The sequence below is a fragment of the Palaemon carinicauda genome, chromosome 3 (assembly GCF_036898095.1).
Source record: "Palaemon carinicauda isolate YSFRI2023 chromosome 3, ASM3689809v2, whole genome shotgun sequence".
Classification (NCBI taxonomy): Eukaryota; Metazoa; Arthropoda; class Malacostraca; order Decapoda; family Palaemonidae; genus Palaemon; species Palaemon carinicauda.
In genome coordinates this window covers 177886474-177904943 of record NC_090727.1, presented here as the reverse complement: position 1 = coordinate 177904943, position 18470 = coordinate 177886474, and the positions used below count along the sequence as shown (strand labels likewise).

Genomic DNA, 18470 nt, shown 5'->3' with positions numbered 1-18470 from the left:
TTTTAATGTTGTTACTGTTTGTAGAACGATTTATTGTTAATTTGTTCTCATCATTTATTTATTTCCTTATTTCCTTTCCTCACTAGGCTATTTTTCCTTGTTGGAGCCCTTGGGCTTACAGCATCTTGCTTTTCCAACTAGTGTTGTAGCTTGGCTAGTAATAATAATAATAATCAGGAGGTGGTAATGGTTGTCTTCCCTTAGAAAAGTAGCCTGTCTAACACCTGAAGGCGAACATCCAGGCTGCGCATTTTGTTTCTCCTCCGTACGGGCCAACCCAGCCAGAGGATCAACTCCCTGAACAACCTTTGGAACATAGCCGAAGCGTGTTGATGAGACCGGAAAATCTCTCGACAAGTCACTCCAAGGAGTGCTCGTCCTCAACTGCTCCTGTCCTCCCTGAAGCAGGGAGAACGTTGGGGCGAGGAGGAGAAGAAGTCTCAGTGCTAGAGTGTGCAAGCACACCCAATCATAAGACTTCTCGCAGCTTTTCCTTTGACAGAATACCCGTTAGCCTCAAGGAAGGCCACAAGAGACAAACGGCATTGTCTGAGAGACTCCCCTGTGGAGGATCGCGCCGCTGGGCCTCTGGGGGAGACCGCTGAGGGAGCTTTCATGAAAGATTTTCCCGGCTTCACCTGTGCATCACTCGTACTCGACCGTCTCCCAGAGAAAGCCGTTTGAGCAGAGTCGAAATGATGAAATCGAGTCGAGGGAGAAAGTCGGCGAGTCCTCTTCCTTTTCAAGGCTGACCTCAAGGGGGAAGAGTCTCTTTTAGCCTTCTTTTTCTTTCATTTGCTAAAACTCAAACACTGGGAAGGCAACCACTCCCTACACACTGCACGAGGAGACTCCTGCGGGCACGAATGGCCTTAGCACGCTGGACAGAAACCGTGAGGCTCAGTCTCCTTTGCCGACATGAAGGTGCCACAACAGCGATCTTTTGTACCCGTGTGGCTGGCCAAATCCGCATGATAAGGATCCTCAAGGGCACAGACACCTGTAAAAGGAAAAGATAGAAAGTTTTAGCTTTAGGCCAGTTGGGAAATTTTTTATGATTGTTAACGGGAGTGAGACGCGTCTGCACTCCACCGAGCTGAATTAAAAAGTGATGGTTATTTGCTAGTGCTGGTGGGAGTGGGGGGTTAGCCTACCCCGCTAACTAGCAGTGAGTAGTTATATTGTACCTTGAAAGAAAAGCTTATCGGCTGGATTCAGCTTCGCCGAAATAAATACTCAATAGTAAAGAGCAGAGGGTTTGTATGTTGCACCAGAACAAAATGACAAATTCGAAGATAATTTGTATTTTTCCTAACCATACAAACCTTAGCTATTTACAAAGGGTATTACTTTTAGCGTAGCTGAAATGGTGAGCCATTAGAATTTAACGAGGGTGTATTACCCCCGCGCTAGTTAGCGGGGGGGTAGGGGAGTGGTAGCTAGCTACCCCTCCTCCCCCTCACACACAGGTGAATACTCACTTTCACTTAGAGGTAGGACTTGTCTTGGGGGACAAGGGCTGGCGGGCAAATATGTGTAAATAGCTAAGGTTTGTATGGTTAGGAAAAATACAAATTATCTTCGAATTTGTCATTTGTTCCGTAACCGAAATACAAACCACGCTATTTACAAAGGGTGTCTTATCCCTTAGGAAGGGTGGAAAGTCCCCAGCCATACTGGCTTTGGCTTTACCCGGGGACTCAGAATCCGAGTGAGTCGCACTCGAGAAAAGGAGTCCCTGCACCTCACAAGTTCCTTGCTCCGCAAGGAACCATGTGGCCTACGTAAGCTTGTGTGTGAAGGAAGAAGTGTGACCCGTCCTAGGCAGTTGACCTGGAGTTCCAGAAGGAACTCTGGGTTAGGACGTTCCCAATACCACCTCGTCAGGGTATGGGGGACGCGACAGTATTGACTCAATACTCGGAACACAAGGAAGCATGGTTTACCTGCAGAGGTTCGAGGTCAGCTATGCAGAGACCAGGATGCTGCTTCCCCGTAGAGGGGATGATGAAGAAAGAAGTAAGGGCCAGACATACTTCTTTCGTTCATGCAGACTAAAACCTGATAACAATGCCCTCAACCTTCTGCTACCTGTCCAAAAAGGAGCCTGAGGTTAGACCAGCTGTTGTGTAGCCACCACAGAGCGATAGAAAACGTATCGAGACTCCTGTGGGTCACGCCTTGCAGGAAGCGGGCTGCAAAGGTCATCAGACGCTTCCAGACTCCAGCTTGTAGCACCTGCGTCACAGAGTAGTATTACTCAAAGGCGAGGGACGTTGCGATGTATCCAACATCGTGCTGTAGGGCAACGTGACGGGGGAGGGTCTGAAGACAGGTCGAGATGAATGTCCTTGAGTCCGGGCTGAAGAGGTATACTGGTGACTCTCCCCCCATGTCCTCCTTGTGTTCCCAAATCGGCTGCAACTGAGGACAAACTGCAGCTGTTCCCAGCGCTAACCTCTCGATTCCTTACTGGCAAGAAAGAGAAGGTCTTGGGACATCAGACACAGAATGGAGACTCGAAATCTTGAATGAATCAGACCGAAGGGCCGGGACCCTCAGATTCTGAGTCTAGCCAACAACTCAGGAGCGAGCCTGAATGTTGCCTTCCCCTCTTCCTTAGAAAGGGGGGAGTAGTAAGAGACCAAGAAGATTGCTTACACACTGGCCGTGGCCAGAGTGAGCAGAAGACCCAAGGCGGAATACAATCCGAGGCCTGTCGTAAAAGGGTCTTGAGAAGATCTCTTAAAGGACTAAAAGTCCGAGCCATGCTCCAAGTTGGAGGTCTTCCTCCGACTAGGGCAGGGACGATCGTAGCTTCGCATGAGCGAGGATAGATCCAGCGGGCAGGAAAAAGTTATTCCTTTAAGCCTGAAGGTCAGGGAAAGGCTGAGCGACAGGCTTCATTGCCGAGAGCGGAAAGGAGTTTCCTCCCGCCGAAAGGCAATAAGACCGTTATTGCTGGAGAAGAGGCCTCAAGGGAAGAGGTATATCTCCCACGGCACCAACCACCTTAGACTCTTCACTTTGCCTGGGAGACCCCTGTGGATGACTATCGCAGATGACGCGACCTCCGTACCGCGACTGTAGCGGGTTGTCTCTTCTAGAGGAGGAAGCGTAGTGTCTCCAGGCATGAAGCCGAAGCGACGCCCCGGTTCGGGAGAGATGTCGCAGTGTGGTTGCTTGAGTAGTCTGCGCCGTGGGAGAAGCTCTCCCGGGAGTTCCGTCAGGGGAAGCAGAGGGTCCAGAAACCGTTCTGCGCATAGTCCCAGTGGAGCTCTCCCATTGAAAGGTTGACAGACAACCTGGTCTTGTTGAGACCCATTGTCCGCAGACAAAAAGGAGGGAAGTCGCAGGCGTCGAAGTTGTCCCACCATCACCGAAATGCATCTTGCCAGAGTCTCGGGGTCTGAGACTGGGGGGAAGACTAGCGGAAGCTTGAGGTTCCAAGCTGTCGCGATCAGGTCCCCCAGACCAGCACTTGCTGGTTACCCAAGGTCAAAGACCCCTAGGTACACTCTCTCTATGAGGCTCTGCTCGGATAGTCTGAGAAAAACATTCCCCTGCCTGGAATGAGAGAGCCGATGGTGGTATTGAGAGAATCTCAATCATCCCGGTATCTCTACTGCAAGATGTGAAGGTGTGAAAATGCGTCCCCTGTTGGTTAGAATGAAGTCGACGCGCAGGAGCTGTAGGATCTGAAGAGGGGCCAGACTAAGGCCCCTAAGCCTGCCTGAATGATGGAGAGGTATCCTTCAGGTCTTGACCATAGGCCTGGACCGGAGCATGCCCCCCCCCTTTCCTTTGACGAGTCCGAGAACCGCATCAAGAATGTGGGGAAAGGACGAGAATATCCACTACCATCAAGAGGCTTCATAGGTCAACACCCATTGCAGGTCTAATAGTTCCGCTGGTCCCATAGGGCCAGGGAGTCCGGTTAAACATTGCCTGAAGCCACCGGAACTTGGATCGCCCCACATGGAACTTATCCTGAGGCGACCGTTCGGACTATAGACGAGTCAATGAGGAAAGAAGAACTAGGAAACATTCCAAGGTAGGGCTGAAAACTCTGCTTGACTGAGAACAGGTACTGCGACTCTCCTCAGTCTTGCCACAGTCAACCGAAAGGAAGGCTCGGAGGATGTGGTAACAGAATCTGGCGTCCCCAGGTGGTCACCCATCCAAGTACCGACGTTGCTTAACCTCGCTGGACGGACGAGAAGCGGGGTTTCCAATGTGGTAAGGCGGTTGACTCAATATCATGGCCAGATACTCCAGATGTTGAGGCAGAGGAAGAGAAGGCTCCAAGCAAAATACCATGAGCCCACACTCATGGTAAGCATCCGGAAGCTTGTCCCGGCGCTGAAGAAGGTCGAAACCCGAGCCTACCGGAGTTGACCAGCCCTCCAAACAGCAGAGGAGGCAGAAGCCTTCACCTGAGCGGCCAAGAGGAAGGCAGGGAGAGTTCTCTGGGGAAACAAACCTGCTATGCCACGGCGGGATAGCCACACTGCATCATAAGCAGGAATACTTGCAGTCTAGGCTGAATTCGACGAGCACCCTGGAAGATGGATGGAATGGAAACTGAAAGTACCCGTCCTTCCGATCCAGGGTTTAAGGAGTCCTGTCGCCTCGTTACCAGTCTGATCGATTCTGCTGGTCTACGCTGGCCGAAGTTTGTTCGACAAACTTGATCAGGGCTGAGAGGTCGACTATGGACATCCCCTCTCAGATCCTTCCTTACAAGAAAGGATCGACTGAGGGGGCCGGGGGTGAAGCCGTCGATGATCCTAAGGAAGACCTTCGCCTAAGGTATGGATCATTCTGCCCAACCGGGCAACTCTGCTGACGCTATGGCATAGAGGTTCAGAGACACTGAATTCGCTGACAGAGACGGCAGGCGCGATATCCTTGGCTACTCACAGAGATTGTGCGGGAATGGGCATCGGGAAGCTGTCATTCGGATGAGTAACCTTAAGCATCCTCCCAGCGAAAAACCTGCAATCCTAGAGTTCGTGAACTCCTTTTAGGACTATGCCCCCCGGGGGGAGTCTCCCGTGCCATCTGTTCCTGACAGGAGGAAACTGCAATTGGACACCTTGTCCCAGTTGTCGTAGCCAATAACTTAGGCCGACGTGGTTGAAAGAAAAGGGCGCTGGAGCCCTGCAGAGTCTGGAAGAAAGCGCCTTGGAGGAGTGAAACCGGAAGTCGATTTACTCCGCACAGCAGCTGTCTAAGTCTCTGTCCTTGGGCACAAACAAACTCTTCTCAAGGATGGAAGGGTGTCTGAGGTCGTCGACCTCCACAGATGAGACACCCGAAGGAAGCCCTCAGTCAGCGCGTCCAGATGGTACAACATCGAGCTTGTCCGCAAGTTAGATACTTAACGACGAAAGGCCAAGGTGCCTGAGCTCGAGAGGAGGAAAGTACCCTTGATCTTCCTGTAGCTTCCTTGAACCAAACCTCGGGCCGTAACCGAGGAGGGAAAGAACCTGGTAAGCTCCCAGAGGAAGAGGTAAGCAGTCACCCCTTGTCCGATGGAGAAATCTCGAACGGAAAGTCCCCCCGCCAAAAACCCTTCCAGGGAATGACGGGGAAGGGCTAACCCAGGTTCAGGAATAGAGGAGTGTTGCTCAGATCTCCCTTAAGTTTCTCCTATTCTTGCAAGTGCCATGCTCTGTGTTTACGGGGTGAGGCAGTGTTCTGGAAATACGCTCCAGAAGAACTCGCCAGGCTGGTCATGCTGCGAAAACCCCATTGGGAATCGTGGTCGCAATTGCCCTGGAGCTCGCGCGACGGGAATTCCTGGTGGTCGGCGAGCGATAACCCATAGACGAGCAATGGATACTGCAAGAAATAAGCCGACATTTGTGCGAAGAAACACTGTAGGTTCGCGCGACGGAACACCATCCGTCTGCGCGATGGAAAAAACCATTGGTTCGCGCGTGGGCGAACATTGGAGAGCATGAGCGTAGACGTGCAGGCACGTGGGCGTGTGGGCGCGCAGGCGAGTGGTCGCGCGGTTGCACGGGCGAGCGGTCGCGCGGTTGCACGGGCGAGCGGTCGCGCGGGCGCGCAGGCGAGCGGTCGTGAGGGTGGGCAGGTGGATGAGAGCGAGTCCGAGGCGGCGAACGCAAGCGTTAGCGCGATGGCGAGGAAACGCGCTGCCGCGTGGGCGAGGAGGACCGCTGGCGATATGGATCAACAAGCGATCGGTGGTGAGCTGGTGAGCGCTAACGCGCAGGTTGGCGATGGCGCGTTGTGTTATGCCGACGCGATGGTCGAGCAGTATGCGCAGGTGAGCGATCGTGCGTTGGCGAGCAGTATGCGAAGGTGAGCCATCGCGAGCAGTGATCAGCATGCGCCGGGTCGCGCGATGGTGATCAGTATGCGCAGGGTCGCGTGATGGTGAACAGCATACCAGGGTCGCGTGATGGTGATCAGCATGCGCAGGTTGGCGGTCGCGCGATGGCGAACAGCATCTGCAGGTGGGCGATCGCGTGATGGCGAACAGCATACGCAGTTGAGGGTCGCGCGATGGTGATCAGCATGCGCAGGGTTGAGCGATGGTGATCAGCATCCGCAGGTGTGCGGTCGCGCGATGGCGATCAGCATCCGCAGTTGAGGGTCGTGCGATGGCGATCAGCATCCGCAGTTGAGGGTCGCGCGATGGCGATCAGCATCCGCAGGTGAGGGTCGCGCGATGGCGGTCAGCATCCGCAGGTGAGGGTCGCGCGATGGCGATCAGCATCCGCAGTTGAGGGTCGCGCGATGGTGATCAGCATCCGCAGTTGAGGGTCTCGCGATGGCGATCAGCATCCGCAGTTGAGGGTCGTGCGATGGCGATCAGCATCCGCAGTTGAGGGTCGTGCGATGGCGATCAGCATCCGCAGTTGAGGGTCGCGCGATGGCGATCAGCATCCGCAGTTGAGGGTCGCGCGATGGCGATCAGCATGCGCAGGTGAGCTAGTAGCTGGCGAACCATGTTCCTTCAGAAGTGTTGGAGAACGTTGGCGTGCCGGCTGTAACACACGTGGGCGATCCGGAGATCGCTGGCGAGCTGATGATCGCTGGCGGGCTGATGATCGCTGACGAGCTGATGATCGCTGGCGAGCTGATGATCGCTGGCGAGCTGATGATCGCTGACGAGCTGATGATCGCTGACGAGCAGAAGGCTACGCGTGGAAGCCTGCGCAAAGAAGAAGAGTCCTTGACCCTGACCTGAACCGAAGTTCTAGATCGCGAGGGCGAACGTGGGCGCACAGGGCGCGTAACAGGAACCAACAGGAACCGCAGGGAAGATCATCTTGAAAGCGCTGACGAACAGGAGAGCGCTGAATGAGCAGAAGGGCGCGCAGGGAAACCCTGACACGCAAGGGAAGAACCCCCGTGGGGGTAACCCTTTGCCCCGAAGGGATCGTTGTCCGCCGGGAGACTGATGTCCGTCGGAAGACCGCTGTCCGTCGGGAAGACCGTTGCCCGTCGGGAAGACCGTTGCCCGTCGGAAGACGAGATCAGACTGCTGTCCATTGCACCAAGGCGGAAGATCGAGAAAAAGGAGTTGTAGGCTGCAAACGGAGATCGAAAAAGGCGCCTCAAGCACCCTTATAGGGAGATGAGAGGCCCTTACGACGAGGCGGACGGTGGGCCTTACGGCGAGGGAGGCCAACAGCAACAGAAGAAACCTCCGAAGAGGAGTCTCTATGAGTGTACTCTCTCGCGAACGAAAGAGAAACACTTCGTGGAAGAGACTGGTCAGCCAGTGACCTAAAAGGAGCAATCCTCCGAAGAGGAGCTCCTGCAGTTGCCCAGCCCCTTGAGCGAAACTGCAGGTGCGACCGCTCAGCACCAAGAGCATAGTCGCACGAAAAAAAGGCAAGAGAAGAACCCCCCAAAAGGGGAAAAACTCAAGCCTGGACAGGAAAAACTTCCCTCGGAAGGAAAGTTATCCGCCCAAGGAGGCAAGCCTCCTGAGTGTTCTAAAATGAACTGGAGAGCTGTCCGTCGTCACGGGAGTACTACCAGTAGAAGGAGACACGCCCCTGATGAAAATACAAAGGGGGAGGCAGCAACAGCTGAATCCCCAGGACTCAACCAGACAGCTCACACCGTTGCTATATTACAGAAACGAACTAGATCGGTAACTGTAAAAAAATAAAACAAATAATATTAGTACACATTCATTCCCCCGGGAAGGCTCCGAAGAGGAATCCCGAGGGAAAGGAACAAGAATTACACAACAGGCACGTGCCCTCACAACCACTTACACTCGCGGAAGGAGAGCTGTAACCAAAACAGAATTATAACAATTATAATTATGTAACTATGTAATTATGTAATTTAAAAATGAATGAACACTAAAGAAAGAACGAAAACCCCGAAAGGAATCGTTCTACTAGCTGAAAAACAAAAAACAACTACAATTAGATTCATAACTAATTGAGACAAACGTACGGCGTAGCAACCCCCCACACGGAAAGGAAGCTAGGCTACAAGGGCGTAGTAACACGTAGTAAAAGGGTGAACGACCTCAAGAGAGAGAGAGAGAGAAAGACATAAGTCAAACTCGATAGCCACCCATAAAAATACGCCGTGGTGGCCTAACTGCCGAGGCCTCCACGTAGATATCGTACACTACACACACACATCTGAAAAGGAAACTTACTTATTTCTATACTCAAATATATATACAAACATGAAAACATGTTTACATATATATGAGTAAATGAAAAGTAAGCGATTAAGTAAAGACAAAACAGACAATGGCTGCCAAGCGAGGACCAAGACAGAGACGTCTGTCACAGTCCGAGCCAAAAGTGAAAGTGGGTATTCACCTGTGTGTGAGGGGGAGGAGGGGTAGCTAGCTACCACTCCCCTACCCCCCCGCTAACTAGCGCGGGGGTAATACACCCTCGTTAAATTCTAATGGCTCGCCATTTCAGCTACGCTAAAAGTAATACCCTTTGTAAATAGCGTGGTTTGTATTTCGGTTACGGAACAAATCATTTTTTGTCATATAAAATATGTTCTTCCCTTATTAATCGAGATTTTTTATATTACTGGAAGAATGAGACTATTTAGACCCGACTGTAGTAAGTGACGGATATTTCAATTTTGACAACCTGATGATAAGTTATATTTACCATGAAAAGTCAAAAGAATTTCTTAGACTGGAAGTATAACTTTCCTGTATAGTGCAACATGCCTGAATATTTTTATTGTTTTAATGGTTATCTTTCATGTAATAAGTGTACTTGAAGCTTTTTATAGCAAGAATTTACAAATTTGTTAAAAGGTGGTGATGAAAAATAATGGAAAAACTACTGCCTTCCGAACATTCTCCACAGGAAAATCAACATATATTCAACCTAGTAAATCAGTCGCTCGGTTATTTTCTTAATTAAAATCATAATATTGAAAAGGTTGCTTCAATGACATATATAAATAAGTATGGGAACCTAAAAATTAAATATTGTACCTGTTTCAAAAGGATGAATGAAAAATTCATCTTTGTGAGAGACTGTAAATCCTACAATATGCTTTGCGTTTGTAAAAAGATTCAGATTTCCCAAGTGGTCTGAGTGGCCATGAGTTCCAACTGCATAGTTGATGTCTTCACATTTCAAATCATGTTTTTCAAGGCCTGTGAAAATTAGAAAAAAAAAATATGAGCACATTGTTTGACAGTATATTGGACATAGTAATTTTTCAACATATTCATGAATAGTTCAATTGAAGCAATTAATTAATCTCATACTTGTACATAACATTTACAAGTAATTGTAAAAATAACATTTAAAAAATAATTTAGTATTTTTCTGAGTCCTTTAAAATACAGTAGAGGAATGTCTTCAGTGGAGCTGGAACAACTGTCAAAATTGCAAACATGGTAGTTAATGACTGGGGGTGAGCATCAGACTCTCCACTTTTGACCTTCAGCTCAGGACAGAGACAGTTGGTTGAGATGGGATGTTTAATTTCAAAGGACTAAGCTTTGTATATCTAGGATAATTACAAATGTTATTCTTTATTCCTACATGTATACAAACCATTCATCCTTTAGAATAGTGGGTGAGAGTTACCCCTAGAACAGAAACGGTTGGTTCTTTTTCTTCACTGGAAAATGAGTCTCCTTGGTTACACATGGGAAAGAGGGAGATGACTCCAGCAACCTCCCATCAGTCCAACATACTGATTAGTAGGATGATAGGGTCAAAGCCACTGCTTGTTTAATACCTGGTACTTCACTTGGTTGTCTCTGCCAGGTTACCCACTGGATTGAGAGGCATCCCCCTACTCTGCCAGCATGAGAGGGGAAATACTGACGTTAGCATACTCCTCTACCTCCTTTCCTTATCTGACCCAGTTGGGGGCCTTGAAAGGGCTGTGTACGCACAGGATCCCTTCGAGTGGAAGAGGGAGCAAGTGGTCCTTAATGGGGTCTAGGGAAGATCGTAGCGTTGTTCTTTACTCCCTGATCCCACAGACATGACTATACTCAAAGGTCTGGTGACAGATATTCTCGAAGAGCCAGGTAGTCCTGTAAAGCAGTTCTTCACTTTTTCACTGCCATCTACATATACAGCAACTCTTTTGAAGGAGAAACAGGGTCACCTGGGCAGATATATATTGGAGTGTCAGAGCTACTATACGTCTGGATCAACTTGTTTTGAGAATTGGGAAACCAAAGTATCCTCCCTCTATAAAACCCAGTTAGCCCTCTGGTTTGCTAACTAATGTGCCAAGATCACTGCCTTCCCAGTTAGCTCTCTGGTTTGCTAACTAGTGTGCCAAGATCACTGCCTTCCCACCAGACAGCACAAAACTCCTGCACTTCTCCAAATACTCAGGGGGTCAATAATATTGTTATTCTTGCAAAGTACATCCCAAAAACTGACAAAAGTCAAGCCACGAGACTACATTGAGAGTGACCATGGCAGAAGACTCAATGGCTGCCAACTGTGAGGCAGAGAAGGAAGTGCCTTCTGGCTTGATTCTCTACTAGGGGAGTCCTCCCTGAAAAGATGCACACTGATGGGGTCAACCTAATGAGGTGGATGATGCAGCAGGCTCTGGCCCTTAGAACCTTTGCTATCTCGAGAGTGTGGGGGGTAGGGGATGGGCAGGCAGTATCTTGTTTGATTAACTGGATGCAAGAGTTCTCAGATTCATAGATCCTGACTGTCAATTAGATCCAGAGCCTCACTAGTAAGAGCCAACCATGGCAGCTCCAGAGAAGGCCTCAACCCTTCAGGGGGCACTGAAGTGACGATCAATGACCGAGGTCACATCACCCGGTTTATTGCACTCACTAATGAGTGCATGAACGTCCATGAAGGAATGCTCTAACTCAGACTGCTTTAAAAGGTTTTAAAAGCCACTCATGAATGGCACAGGCAAGGACAGTGGTACTGCCCTATCAAGCAAGAAAATGCCATAGAGACTGACCATATATACATATGATAAGCACCCAAGCCCCCTCTCCACCCAAGACAGGATTAAGGAGGGCCAGGTAATGGCTGCTGATGATTCAGTACATAGATCTACAAGATCTCCCAGCGCCCCAACACCCCCAGATTTTGAGTCTTAGTAATAAACTCAGGGACAAAGGTGAACATTACCTCTCCCCATCTCCTTAAATGGGAGATGTAGTATGATAGAACATACAGTTCAGGTTCTCTCTTGGCCGAAGCCAAAGCGAGTAGGAACACCGTCTTCAGAGTAAGGTGGTGATCTGTTGCCTCGCATAATGGTTTGTATGGAGCTCCCTTCAGGGACTGAAGAACTCGAACCACGTTCCAAGGAGGAGGTCTAACTTCCGACTGGGGTCAAGTAACTTTGTATGAGGAGAGATAATTCTAACAAGGAGGAAATATCTACTCCTTTCAGTTTAAAGGTGAGACTCAAGGCTGAGCAGTAGCCTTTGAGTGCCGAAACCAAGAGCATTTCTTACAGAAGGTATACAGGGAACTCCGCTATTGTTGGAGTAGAGACATCGAGGGGAGTGATAACTCTTCTATGACACCAACCACAGACAATAGACCACTTAGCCTGGTAGACTGACGTTGAGAGCGTATGAGCTATCCAGACATCCTTTCTGCAACTCATTGCTTAAAGCCTCTCAGATTGCGGAAATACTGGAGTCACTAGGCGTGAAGTTGTAGCGAAACTACAGCTTTGTGGAGGATGCTGGCATGTAGTTCTTTGAGTAGATCGTGTTATGGAGGAAGTGTCCTCAGAAACTCTATCAGGAGCTGCAGAAGGTCCGGGAACCATTCTGCGTGATGCCATAGCGGAGCTATCAGGGTCATTGATAAGCTCTTGCTTATTCTGACTTGGCTGTGGACTTTTCTCATCAAACAGAACAGAGGAATGCCTAAACATTGACGTTGGAATGCATCTTGCCATAGAGCCTAGGAGTTCGGGACTGGGGAGCAATAGAGCGGGAGTCTGAAATTCAGGGCCGTCGAGAACAGATCCAGTCGGGAACCCCATGAAGTCAGGACTTTGTTGGCTACTAGATGATTCAAAAACCACTCAGAAGTCACTATCTGAGTTGCTTAGCTTAGATTGCCTGCAAGTACATTCCTTTTGCCTGGAATGAAGCGAGCAAAAAAGGACACCGAGTTGTTTTCTGCCCATCTGAGTATCTCTACTGCTAGATGGCACAGGGGCTGCAAAAATGTAGTCTTGCTTATTTAAGTAGGCTACTTAATTACCCCATGGATTACCCCACCAGGAACTGGTAGAACTGTTGGAGGGCAAGAAAGTCTGCCCTCATCTCTAAGAGATTTATATGCTGGTACCCTTCTGATTTGGACCACAGGCCAGAGATGGTGCGATGCAGCATGTGGGGCCCCCTTCTTTTGATGCATCCGAAAAAAGATTCAGTTCTGGGGGAGAGACAAGAAGGTCGACTCCTTTGCGGAGGTTCTCATCTGCCACCCACCACCGGAGGTTCATCCATACTTCTGACCTTAGAGGAACTAGGGTGTCTGGGGAATCTGAAGCCTGATTCCACTGGAAGGATCTTATCCTGAGGTGACCATTGGGTACTAGACGGGCCAGGGATGATAGGTGGCCTAAAAGATGCAGCCAGCTCTGGGTTGAAAGCTCTTCTTGCCTAAGGAAGGGCCCTGCTACCTTCATCAGCCTCTGACATCTTCCATCTGATGGAAATGCTTTGTGTTGCTATGTGGTGTCTATGATCATGCCCAGGTATACTAGTCTTTGAGAGAGCAGTTGTGACTTCTTAAGGTTTACCATGATCCCCAGATCTTGGCAAAGCCTCAGAAGTTTGTCTCGGTGTTGAACAACGGTTGCCACCAAGTCTGCTAGAATAAGCCAGTCGTCCAGATATCTTAAGAGACAGATTCTGTGAGCCTAAGATGATGCTAGGGCGAACAGTCTCGTAAAGAGATCAGTGACTAGTCTCCAGCCTCCAGACACCTTTTTCACAAGAAAGCGTCAACTTAAGAAACTTGGAAACCCGTTGAGGGCCTCTTGGAGAGCACTCTTCTCCAACATGGTCTGGACTTCAGCGCGAAGGGCTAGCTCCTTCGTGGATCCCTTCACCTAAGAGCTTGTTGGGATTAGATCCCGAGTCAGTGGAGGGAGAGATTGAATGAACGGTATGCGATACCGTGAATGAATCACCTCGACCATTCAGGGTTCTGCCCCAAGCTGCAGCCACCTTACTGGCTTTGCAGGCATCCCCCTACAAGTGGACAGGTGGGAAGACTGCCTATCCTAGCGGGATCAGCCTCTGCCGAATAACCTATTCCCCTTCCCTCCACGGAAGGACTTTGAACCTTTGCCATTGCCCTGAAAGGGCTTTTTAGACACCTTTTGGCCCTGATGTTTTGTGCCCATACCCCAATTCATCGCCGGTTTGGATGGAGGTTGCTTATTTTGTGGCGGAGGTTGATGGGGCTGCAATATCAGGGCCCTATGGAGGAGGGAGTTCTGGTTGGACTTCCTCCACTTCTCACCCACCTGCTCGACGTCTACTGGGGTAAAAAAATGAACTCCCCTCAAAAGAAGAGTTTCTCAGCCTGGAAATATCGGCTTGTGGTAGCTGTCGATGGAACTTCTCATTGATCAAGTCCCGTTTCTTCAGGATAGTATTTGCCCACAGGTTAACAACCTGGTGGGAGAGGAACTCCATCATCCTGGTACCGGACAAGAGGAGGGTTTCCATCAACTTCCTACTAGACTCATGAGACCAGTCCCGAGTCCTGATCAAGTGACCCACCAATCCCAATGAGAGATCCAGCCATGAAGTAGCCTGCATGCCGTACTTTGCCACCTTCTCCTGGTTGATGATCTCCGAGGCGGAGTATGAGACTTAGAGCACCGACAATCTCTCGAAGGGAACACAACTTGTTAGAGCCTCTATGGAGTGGTCCAAAGGTAGCACTGGAAGAGGCTAGTTGATTATCTCATAATATTGCCTCTGCTGCACAAATGGCAGCAAGAGGAGCTTAGAGGAGTAGGCTGCTCGGAGGGAGGTGGAGAAACCTGTAGCCTGAGACACTACCTTCCTTCTGGCACTCTTCAACCCCTTTGACCAGGATAAAGCTGCACTGACCCTCGGGGATCTTTGAATGCCGTAGTCTTGGTCAAGGACCGTGTCTATCCCACCCTGCGGGGCTGCTGATGGGTTTGGCAGCCTATTGATGGATCTAATGCAGGCCAATACCTGCCAGAAGGCATGCTCACACTCCTTCTGCTCCGCATCTATGAGCTTAGGGCTAGCAGCTCTAAGCGAAAGGTTGTCCTTGAAACCAAATTGCGCATCCACCTCCAAGCTCTCACCCATAAGAGCCCGGGGTGGGTTGAAGTAGTCAAGATAGGCCGTTGAAGGGGTATCTGGTAGATGGGGCATCTCTTGCTGATGTTCTGGGAGAGACTTCCCCAGGTCGCTCTTGCTGAGGCGCGGAAGCTCTTGCCGAGGACTTGGGGATGGTGAACGAGTCCTTCGGCTTTCTACTCTGAGGCAGGAATTCCTCCCAAAAAAAGGGCTTTGTGGCTGTCTATTGTCTGAGATGACACTGGTCCTCCCCAGAGGGAGGGATTACGTCAGGCAGCAATGGAGGATGAGACTCTGGAGAAACCCCCTCTATCGGAGAGAGGCAGAAAGAGTCCGTCATGGAGATCACCTTGCCCTACTTTGGGGGAGACAGCCTAAACCTTTTTCGTTTCCCTTTGGTTTTACCGGTAGAACACATACCTGCAAGGGGCTCCCAGACATCTCTGTGGCTCTTTCCTCACGATTCCTCTTCCGCTAGAGAGTTATGGGGTCTTTTGACAGGCCAGACAGTACTACATTGGATCCTTCTCTCTGGTTACGGTTTATTTTCCCTTTGCCTACACACACACACCGAATAATCTTGCATATTCGTTACAAATTCTCCTCTGTTCTCATACACCTGACAACACTGAGATTACCAAATTGTTTAGTAGCCACTTTCCTCTTCGTAAGGGTTGAAGAGACTCTTTAGCTGTGGTAAACAGCTCTTCTAGGAGAACGACACGCTAAAATCAAACCATTGTTCACTAGTGTTGGGTACTGCCATATCCTCTGTACCATGGTCTTCCACTGTCTTGGGTTAGAGTTCTCTTGCTTGAGGGTACACTCTGAGACACTATTCTAACTTATTTCTCTTCCTCTTTTTTGTTACAGTTTTCATAGCTTATATAGGAGATATTTATTTTAATGTTGTTACTCTTCTTAAAATATTTTCATTTTTCCTTGTTTCCTTTCCTCACAGGGCTATTTTCCCTGTTGGAGCACCTGGGCTTATAGCATCCTGCTTTTCCAACTAGGGTTGTGGCTTACCAATTAATAATAATAATAATTATAATAATAATAATAGGAGGAGAGAGGTCTCTCCTTAGGAGAAGGTCCTACAATGGAGGAAACTTCAGAACTCCTCCCAGGGTCTCAAGGAGGAAAGGCACCAGGAAGGAGAGAAGCCATCAGGGGAATACTAGGAGTGCCACCCAAGGATTGTGTCAAGCTACGAGAAACCAAGGGATCATGGTAGCGAGAGCCCAAAGGCTCAGCGAGACGAGAGTCCGAAGACTCAGAACCACGAGAGCCTGAAGGCTCAACATGACGAGGGCCCAAATGACCAAAGTCACGAGACTCCGAAGGCTCAGGGTCACGAAAACCCGGAGGTTCAGCGTGACGAAAGCCCAAAAGCCCAGGGTCATGAGAGCCTGAAAGCTCAGTGTGACGAGACCCTGAAGGCTCAGTGTGACGAAATCCTGAAGGCTCAAACAGGCGTTTCCTTAATGCATGGGGGAACGTGCCCATGGTGATGAGTGGTTAAAACTCCTTCATGCGACGAATCCCTGAAGGAGAACGTCAAGCAAGTTCCTCCGATGAGGGAGTCTGATCAGAAGTCACACTCTGGTCACAAAAGATTCTCTCTTGCAGATGAGAGATGTCCTCCCAAAGGAGAACATTACCATGGTCTTTACCCTCCCCCAGACTCAGCCGGGGGGAAAAGCGGTCTTCGGCGTCAGCCACAGCAGGGGACCAGGAGTCCAGTGCTGTGCCCAAAGGGCAAGGATTCATCTCTGAGGAAGTCGGTGTACACTTGCTCTCAACACCCAACTAAAGGAGTTTGAACAGAACTTCCTTCAATGGGGTACCATCTACACCCAGTGATGGTCACATCTGCAACAAATCAGAGAAATAGCAGGGGCTCCCCAAGGGAAGGGGCGGAACTGTGTCACTAGGGGAAACGGTACCGTCAATCGATCCTCTAGGTTGACCTAGGGTTAATAGGGCTGCGCTGCTACTCAGCCGTTTCCCAGAGAAGACCGCTCGAGGAGCAACTTCGCGAAGAGATCAGGGGGTAAAAGAAGTCTGAGATTTCTTTGACTTCGAGAAACACCCAGAAGGAGAAGAATCTCGCTTACTCTTCTCCTATTTCCTAGGCCCAAACCTCCCACTGGGAGGCAGATCACTCTGACACTCGTGACAAGTGCTGTCCCGGTCACACCGTTGGCTTCGGCAAGATGGACACAGCTGGTAAGAATCCGTCTCAAGGGCAGACATAAAGGTACCACAGGAATGGCCCTCAGGTCCAGGACAAGTGCGCATGAGGCCGGTCAGAAGAAAACACACAAAATGAAAAGTGAAAGAAAAAACAGAATTAATTGTTTAAGAATCAAGTGGCAAGTCAAGTTTAAGGTGGGAGAGAGCGGCAACGTCCACACTCTACCGAGCCAGAAGCAAAGAGGTTGCTCAGCCCAAGAGTGTGAGTGAGCAAGATAGCTGGCTACCCCCACCCCTCCAGCTAACTAGCGGTTGGGGTAGTTATCCCTCTCTAAAATCTCATGGTTTGTCTTTCATCTACGTTAAAAGTAATATCCCCTATAAATAGAGATGGTTTGTATAGGATGATGGAACAATATTTAAATTCACAGTCAATGGCAAGTCAAAAAAGGCAAGGGAGGAGGAGAGCGGCAACGTCCGTTCTCTACCAAGAAAAAAAGCAAAGTGAGTGTTCAGCCCAGGTGTGTGAGTGAGCGGTGTAGCCGGCTAACCCCCACCCCTTCCGATAATTAGCGGGTTGGGTGGTTATCCCTCACTAAAAGTCTTATGGCTCGTCTTTTAGCTACTGTACGTTGAAAGTAATACCCCTATACATAGAGAAGGTTTGTATAGAGTAACGGAAAAATTAAATTTTGCTTTTCTTAATAATGATCATTGGTTTGAATTATTCATCAAATTTACAGTATATACAACTAGACCATGATTTTCTATGAGCCTACATCAGTCATTTCTTTTGCTGAAATTATTAAGGTTTCTGGATAAAATACTTTTTTCTTATAAATAATAAATCAGCTCCATATCATCTTTCACGTACATTATGATACAAGTAGAAAAGTTAAAAGGAATGGGATACTTTAAGGCAAAAGGGATGACACATACGCATAGTTGTTTTTACTGCAGCATATTCTGTGGCCAAACAAACAGGGCATTTCTTTTTAAATCAGCTTCCCTTAATTTCTACATAGATCAAGGTCTTTTCTCTGATACCACTTATACAGTTCTTTATCAAAAGAGAATCACACCATACAATGCTCTGTCTATAGATAAAAATCTGTATACACTGTACTGTACATGCAATGAATATGTGAGAAACTTTCTAATTATGATATTTTAATTATAAAATAAATTTTTGAATATACTTACCCGGTGAATATATAATAGCTGCTGCTCCAGCGGCTCGACAGAAAAACACACAAAAACTCGCGAGCGATCGCTATGAAGGTTGCGGGTGTGCCCACCAGCGCCAACTATCGGCCAGATACCGCACATGCATGTAAACAAGCCTCAATTCTTCTCGTCCCGCTGCGTCTCTATTGGGGAGGAAGGGAGGGCCTTTAATCTATATATTCACCGGGTAAGTATATTCAAAAATTTATTTTATAATTAAAATATCATTTTT

General features: G+C 48.9%; 1 protein-coding gene across 3 annotated transcripts in view; it reads right to left on the bottom strand.

The window, feature by feature from the left end:
- Window positions 1–18470, bottom strand: part of LOC137638797 (metallo-beta-lactamase domain-containing protein 1) — an 89405-nt gene that overhangs the window by 41511 nt on the left and 29424 nt on the right. For all 3 annotated transcript variants that reach the window (XM_068371168.1, XM_068371170.1, XM_068371169.1), the window contains exon 3: window positions 9479–9643. In XM_068371168.1, coding sequence (XP_068227269.1) covers window positions 9479–9643 — 165 coding nt within the window. The remainder of the gene's footprint in view (window positions 1–9478; window positions 9644–18470) is intronic.